Raw genomic sequence first — 8,124 nt, 5'->3', positions numbered from 1 at the left:
GACGGTTTATATGCAACAACCCGACGATGGTTCCCGAAAGGTCTGCAAGCTACAAAAATCCATATATGGCCTGAAGCAGTCGGGCCGTGTTTGGAACGAGACCATCAATAACGAATTGCTAAAAATCGGTCTTGTCAGAGGTGAGGTTGACCAATGTGTTTACCATAAGATAACGATGACCAAATGCTGTATGTGGCCATTTATGTTGACGATGTCCTAATATTTTCTAACAACTTGAAGGCGATAGAATCTCTGAAGTCTAAGCTGGCCAACAAATTCAAAATGAAGGATATGGGGATGTTTCTTCAGTGCTTGGTACGAAAATCACCAGGGACAAGGATTTTATTAAAATTGATCAATCAAGTTACATAAAAGATGTCCTGGTACGATTTGGTATGAGTGATTGTAATGCAACTTCGACTCCAATGGACTACAATCAAAAATTATCATCCAGTATGTCTCCGCAAGATGAAGAGACTAAACAACAAATGTCAAAAATTCCTTATATGCAGGCGATTGGTTGCCTACTGTTTGCTGCCCAAATTACTCGACCCGATATTTGCTATGCGGTAAATTTACTTAGTAGATTTGGAACAAATCCCGGCAAACCCCACTGGGAGGCAGTGAAACGTGTCATGAGGTATTTAAAAGGTACAATCGATAAGGGGATTGTTTACAAAAGGCAAGCAGAAGATGATATAAAAGGCTTCTGTGATGCAGACTGGGCCGGAGATGTTGACAACCGTCAATCCACAACCGGTTATGTTTTTGTGTACCAATCAGGTGCAATTTCTTGGTCAACGAAAAAACAGAAAACTGTGGCATTATCTTCGACGGAGGCCGAGTTCATGTCACTGACGGCTGCTATCCAAGAATCAGTGTGGCTGAAACGTCTTGAAGCTGAACTCAACCCTAACAGTGGCAAGAGTATGTTGCTATATTGTGACAACAAGGGCGCCTTACAAGTAGCCCTTAATAATAACTATTCACCAAGAACTAAACACGTGGACATAAAGGCCAAGTTTATCAGACAGAAAATCGATGAGAAGGAAGTAATTTTAGAAAACTTGTGCACAGACGAGATGGTTGCCGACGTGTTAACAAAAGCTGTTACTCCTCAGAAATTAAATTATTTTGTAAAATATGTTGGCCTTTACTAACACACATTTTATATTTGAATTGAAATGTTAATTTTATTTTTGATATCTTATTTTTTTAATTTTGTAAAGAGTGTACGAGAAATCATTTGATTTTGTGAATATTTCATTCAGGGGGGTGCGAATGAACGAGAAAATTGTAATACCCTGTATCTATTTCTCCTGCACTTTAATTAACTTACACACTTGCTACTTTTTACATATTATATTCCCTTGTTTTGCAACTCTGTATAACTTTGAACTAACGACATTATATTGTAAATCGTTTGCAGTTTAATAAATGTAATCAAACCAACATCAGTCGTAATTCAGGTCTGAGTTGGTTAACAACTCTCGCGTCATCGCGATTATTTCTTAAACGCGTTCAGGCTTGTGTTTGTTGCCTGGCTTTCGACAGTTTTGCGTCTCACTCGCACTGGTGTAATGTATTACTTCATATAACTGTTCAAAGTTATATGTTGTCTACATTAACCTCGTGCTTTCGTATTACCTCAAGTGAGGTTATGTTTTATTGGTGGAGACCATAGAATACTCAAACGTTTTTAACTGGTGGAGACCATAAAATACTCACGATATAACCTGGTGGAGACCATTTAAACTCTAATATATACTGGTGGAGACCATTAATACTTTTGATGAAATCAAGTCCGGATGCTCCAACTTCCTATATGAAGGTATAGGTCGGTTGGTGGGGTTTTCTCTGGACAAACGTGTGATAACCTGGCAATATGAGTGCTTGATGCACCGCCATCCTAATCAAAACCCAAAAAAAAAAAAAAAAAAATCAAACCAACATAAGAAACTATTGGAGCTTCTTTGGGGGGCTTGGCACCACATATATGAATTAAATAAAAAATTTCGTATATCTTGAAAACTGTTAGATAATTCAAATTTTTCATAGATAGATAGAAATTGCCGAACCTGCAATAATTTTCTTGGCATCTCTCATATGTAACATATTGTTAATCTGGAAAACTATTGTGGTTAGAATTTTCAAAATCGTTAAGTAGGTTTTTTATATATACTAGAGGGTAAATTTTAGCGAGTAAGAAATAAATAGATCATTAATGTATTAAATGGAATATATTGTCATCAAGAGAAATTATAATAAACATTGAATAAAAATTTTATAATTTTTTTGATTATGTATTTAATTTCGATAGGGGTAGCGAAGCACACCGGGTATTAGCTAGTTAATTATAAACCCCGTCATGCGATATTTATCGGATTAAAAATAGATTAATAGAAAATTGGTAAAATCTCTTAACCAGTGATATCATCGACCAAATTTGCTGAAATTGAGCAGAAATTAGATTCGGAAATTGCAAAATTAAAATTCTTTAGGTGATTTTTATTCTTTGTTTTGAAAAATAAAAATAATTGATTGATTTCTATTTTTTTGTTTGAATAAAAAAATTACTGAGTGAATATTATAAAAAATCATATACATATGTACAATTTTTTATTGAACCAAATAGAATAAAAATCAAAAATAATTTTTATTATAAAAATCAAAAATAATTTTTATTATAAAAATCAAAAATAATTTTTATTATAAAATTCAAAAATAATTTTTATTATAAAAATCAAGAAAAAAAATGTTTATTGTAAATCGATTAAAAAAGGTCTGGGAAATATTTTGCTATTTTCAAAACATTTCTATGACGATTCTTTCATAATGATTTCGTAGGTAAGAATTATTTTCGGTCTCTGGTTTAAATACTTTTGAAGAGAAAATAAGTTATATAAATAATTTTGAAAACTGAGATTGTTGACTTCTTTTAGATTTTTTTTGAAAAAAAGTTTTAACTAGCATAATCTATACACTTTAAGGAATAGAATAGGAATGATTTTTTGTGGCAAAATTACAAATACTTAAATTTTCAGTATGTTTAAGTAGATATGACTATGGCTGTACATAATTATTAAAGAATATATACTACTTTCAATAAAGGAACAGAGCTGTCATAAAAAAGAAAAATTTTCAATGTCTGGGGGAAATGACTTATAAATGGAGTAGTCATGATGTATTTGACATAACCCATCATCTTACTTTGTGTATCCTGTAATTAGTATTTTCAGAGTTTTTTTATAACGATTTTACTTACCCAATTCTAAAAATACATCGCACAAGGGTAGTACAAAAGTGAATCAACTCAAAATTTTTTTTCAGAAAATTGATTTTTTTAAACATAACGATTTTTAAGTAAACAACAACAATATACACAGACTCTTTTACAGATAAACAAGTATCTTGTGCATAATTTAACGCTTAAAATTATCTTATTCACAAACCTTAACAAAAGTTTTATAAACCTTTGATAAGTGTTTATGAATAAGGTAATAAGCCTTAAACTTGAAGCATATAGACAGGAAACAATAAAATTTCGAGTTGTCATTTTTGTACTGAGTATGCGATATGTAAATGTATAATACATGGCTAAACAACGTAACTATGTACATATGAATGCATATGTGTATGTATATTTATAGATATTCTTCTAAATATCAATGAGATTCGTTTTTAATAAATATAATATATTCAGTCACTGGAAATGCAAAGGGACTTTAAGCTATATATACATAGTTATTAGATCTTACAACGTTTTCAGAAAATGTTTAACAAACATGTCAATTTTAAATGTTTTGCACCGAACCATTCTCACAAATGTTTTTTTCTGACGTTTAAAAGAAAAAACTTCAAAAGGCCATAGCAACAAATTAGCAATTTCCAAAATTCGTCCTTTTGCAATTCAGGTGACCACATACATATGTATGTAAGTAAATATCGTATGCCAAAATATCCAATAAATTGCTTATGTACACAACATATGTATCTAATCACTCGTAAATTAAATTTACCGGCTAGCAATCTTTAAATGCCCTTTTGTTGGGAACCATAACGTTGATAGTTCCTGGAAATATTCTTGCTTGTAACGATCCACATTCCATCCGTTCGCCATCTACTGTAAGAATACCACTATTATCGTGTGGTTCTAAACGAAAGGCAACTACACGTTCTACCAGAATATACTCTGTATTTTGATTGGGTAAATGAGTGCCAGAGCTCATGTTAATCAGAAAATTAAATAATTGCGATCTGCTTATGCCACCTCGTATCATTACAAGGTAAATTGTACCATCGTTTAGTTTTGAATGTGGTGAGAAGAAACAATCGCTACCCAAATGTGTTTGATAAACTGCATGGATCATAACAAATTCACCATCCTCAACTATCCATGTACTTGGTAATGGATCTTGTAGTGCTGGCAACATTTTCTCTTCTAATTGACCAAGCCGAGTTCCACGATAATCGGCCTGGGATTCTTCATGTTGATTTGATTCACAGCAGTCCGTATTACCCGATATACTGTGATAAATACTTTCGGCAATGGAATAGTACGTGCTGACCCTTGACCCCGAAGAAAGTAAACTATTACATCGTGAACGAAAAGATTGATTTGCTACTGTTTCCAATGATATTACATCTTCAAATTCTACGCTTCCGTCATTTGATAAAGACTGTTTTCTTAAAGGACATTGTGGCGGAAGTGTGTTGCAACTCATACTGTGCTGCAGACTTATTTTAGATACTGTTTCTGGAGTATTTTGATCAGAACTACAAATTTTAGGTAAATATGATATTCTACCACGATATGTACGCAAATTTATCAGACGGTGTAATGTCCAAATTGTAAATCTTTGATATCCTAATGGCCGCAAACGTTCGCTTTCGATATCGATGTCAGAAATTAGACCCCATCCAATAGATAGAAATGAATATGCGATCTAAAATAATAGAAATTATTTAAAGCACTTAATGTTTTATGTTAAAATATTTACTTACTTTATTATTCATTTCTATTTCAACAACATCCATAAGCGATGATTGGCTGCCAACAAGCGACAATGCTGCACCAATTATTGGTTTTGGTTCGTATGGTTCCCTAAAGAAATAAATTTAACGGAATTATTCTGAAAAAGTTGTCAACAGTAAGATTATTTAATAACATTTATAGAACGTACTGATAACAATGAGCTATTGAACGGGCTAACCCATTGCCCGAACCACACGGGACAATACCAAGCGCCAGAGTATTTACAATTTCATTCCAATCGCTTCGTTTAAGTAAGCCATTTAAGATTTCGTGAAATAACCCATCGCCCCCAATAGCTACAATACCACTCCAAATGGACAAATTTTTCTGACGTACAAAGTCAAAAGCATAATTAGAATGTTTCGTAACATGAAGGTCATATGGAATTTCTGCCTCATTGAGAATAGGAACCACTTGGTGATTAAATAGCTGACGTGCTTTTCCGGAACCTGACTTTGGATTCAGCAAAATAAGTAGACGCTTAGTTTCTATTGATTTTGCTGTCTTCCCGCATAAATCTTTTCCTCTTAGATTACTAAGTAACAAATAATTGTTTCTGTGAGATTTCAGTGTCTTGTACCATTTCTCAGCCTCTCGCATGTTATCCTCATGGCTGTCGAATGAACGAAATCGTAAAGTAATGACAGTGCGTTCACGGCGTACAGCATTCCTAAGATTCTTTTTAAGAATATAGGCAAAGACATAAAGGTATGCATCTTCATTTTCATCACGATTTTTATGCTTTTCTGTGATATTTGGTGTACACGATCCACATGTACCAGCTGCTCCGAAACTAGCAGATTTCTGAATCCAAACACACCGTCCACCTATTATATCGCAAATATTTACTAAATGATCCTTATGACCTCCGCTTGATGTGTCACGTTGCAAAAGTAATCCATTTGAGTTGAGGCGTACGTGGAAGACATTACCCTTCTTACTGTTTGAGTAAAATGTATCTCTTAGCTCATTTGAAATTGAACATACATCGGATTTCTCAGAATCGTTTTCGATTTTTACTGAGATTCGCTGCATCTTAAGAGTATTTGTTTAAAATATATTTTCATTTTTTTTAATTGTTCTCTACTTGCTAATATTACTTTTTTAATATCTATAGATTTATAAACAATGTATATATTAATACAGATTTATGCAAACCACCAACACATCACATTTAAAGTCTTTCAACAGGAAGATAACGACTGTTAAATAGCATATAAAAATATAATAAAAAGAAATCAGTTTAATACCAGTGTACACTTAATAAGGTAGCCTCGTCGCCACAACAAATACAATACAAAAACAACAGGCGATTTGTTATTGTAGAATAATCCCATCTGTCAAAAAAAGCTGTGTGTGTAGAATGAAAAAGCAACAAATAAACACAATAAAAATATGAGTTTTTAGCAATTATTTAAATTTTTAACTATTAATATTAATATATTATATTAATTAAACGTGGAATGTCTGAAAATCATAACTATATCTATTGGGAAGACCAATTTTCCGAATTAAACGTGTTTTTTGTGAAAAGTTATTGGTCGTGTTAAAAATAGTTGAAACTGATTTGGAACGTATGCCGGAGCTAAAGATTTTCTTTTTTTATCAAGAGAAAAGGATAACAAAGACATTTAATCACGATTGACCTAGAAAACTCCTTTAAAACCATAATTTTCTTCACTTTTTAAAATTTTTACACCTTTTGCGATTTCTTTTTCTATGTAAACAAACAGGAATTTTGACAGATAAGATTGTAAAAGCTGATGATCAGCTGTGCGGACGAGGCTACCTTATTAAGTGTACACTGGTTTAATACAATCACCTTGTTTACCAAGGTACATATATAAATGTAGCAGCTGATTGCTATTTTTAACCAATGTAATGTTTAGAAAAACGACTGTAGAAAAATTTAAATGTTTTTGTTTATTTTAATAGGTGTAACGAAACCCTAATTTGTATTACAAAAACTTACAGATAATTTTACTGAAAAAATGCATTATTTCATAAAAACAAATATATAAACACTAATGCTAATAAATGCCGTCTATACCTCATTTTGTCATGATTACAATTTGACGTCTAACATAATAAATGTTTTATACCAAACACCCAATTTACACGATGATTTTTTTTCATGTTTGCTCAGACGTCTATTTTCATGTTTGTCGATGATTGTTGGTAAGCGGGGTAGAAAACAAACATGATTTGGGATTTTCATGATTGTTTTTGACATTCCTCTTTAAACTCATTCGTACTGTTCATATTATGCTCATGTAAAAAAATAATTATGTCATTAAAATTTGCATTAAAAAATTTTTTAAATCAAATTAAATGGTTTTTATATTAATAATTTCATTTTCTTTTTATTACGAATAAGTAATTAAAAAGGATTATACAATTTAACATAAAAAAAGACATGCATAGTTGCATGTAAAAAATCACGAATAAATGTTCATGATTTTTTGGAAGATTCTCAAAAGAAAATTGGAAAAAACAGACGTCTGAAAAGTCTTCATGTAAATTGCGCCAAAGCTACAGAGAATACTATGTGTCAAAGCTTCTATTAACACAACAAATAACGCATGTGAACAAGTAAATATTTGAAAATCAACCGCTTGAACAACATTTGTTTCTTAAACATATGTAAACGAATGTTGTTGGTATAACAATACATAACAAAAGTACATCCTTGTCAACAATATCAAAAAATATAAACAAAACAACTACAACAGTGTTGTTAAGGGCCCTTCAGACGATCACACTTTACGTACGACAAGTCTAATGAAAGAGTAAAATGAAAGTCCATCCGTATAACAAAAAAGAGAATAAAAGTCGTATGATTTATATTTTTTGTGTTTACACGATTGGTATAAAACAATTAAAAAGTCAATTGAAAACAGCTGTTTCACTTCTTTTATACGTGTTTACATAAAAATACATCCCTGATCTAATGAGGCTGGCTTGTTTTTTGAATCATTTCAAAAAATGAAGAGAGCCACACGACTGTCCAATTTTCCATCTGTATTTTCTCTCAATGTGTGATGGTTTCATTACATATTGCGTTTAGACCAGTGGTGGCCAGCGAGAGA

General features: G+C 31.9%; 2 protein-coding genes across 2 annotated transcripts; one reads left to right on the top strand and one right to left on the bottom strand.

Moving 5' to 3' along the window:
* Positions 1 to 395: 395 nt before the first annotated feature.
* LOC124420219 (secreted RxLR effector protein 161-like) lies at positions 396 to 1,160 on the top strand. The gene has a single exon (XM_046952433.1). It carries the CDS (start codon positions 396 to 398, stop codon positions 1,158 to 1,160), a length of 765 nt encoding a protein of 254 aa, XP_046808389.1.
* Positions 1,161 to 3,600: 2,440 nt separating this feature from the next.
* Positions 3,601 to 6,278, bottom strand: LOC111684621 (sphingosine kinase 1). Its single transcript, XM_023446831.2, has 3 exons — positions 5,184 to 6,278; positions 5,005 to 5,104; positions 3,601 to 4,946 (listed from the first exon to the last, which is right to left on the bottom strand). The coding sequence occupies exons 1-3, from the start codon at positions 6,068 to 6,070 to the stop codon at positions 4,023 to 4,025; spliced, it is 1,911 nt and encodes a 636-aa protein (XP_023302599.2). The 5' UTR covers positions 6,071 to 6,278; the 3' UTR covers positions 3,601 to 4,022.
* Positions 6,279 to 8,124: the final 1,846 nt, after the last annotated feature.

The sequence above is a fragment of the Lucilia cuprina genome, chromosome 5, assembly GCF_022045245.1.
Source record: "Lucilia cuprina isolate Lc7/37 chromosome 5, ASM2204524v1, whole genome shotgun sequence".
Lineage (NCBI taxonomy): Eukaryota > Metazoa > Arthropoda > Insecta > Diptera > Calliphoridae > Lucilia > Lucilia cuprina.
This window is presented reverse-complemented; position numbering and strand designations above follow the sequence as displayed.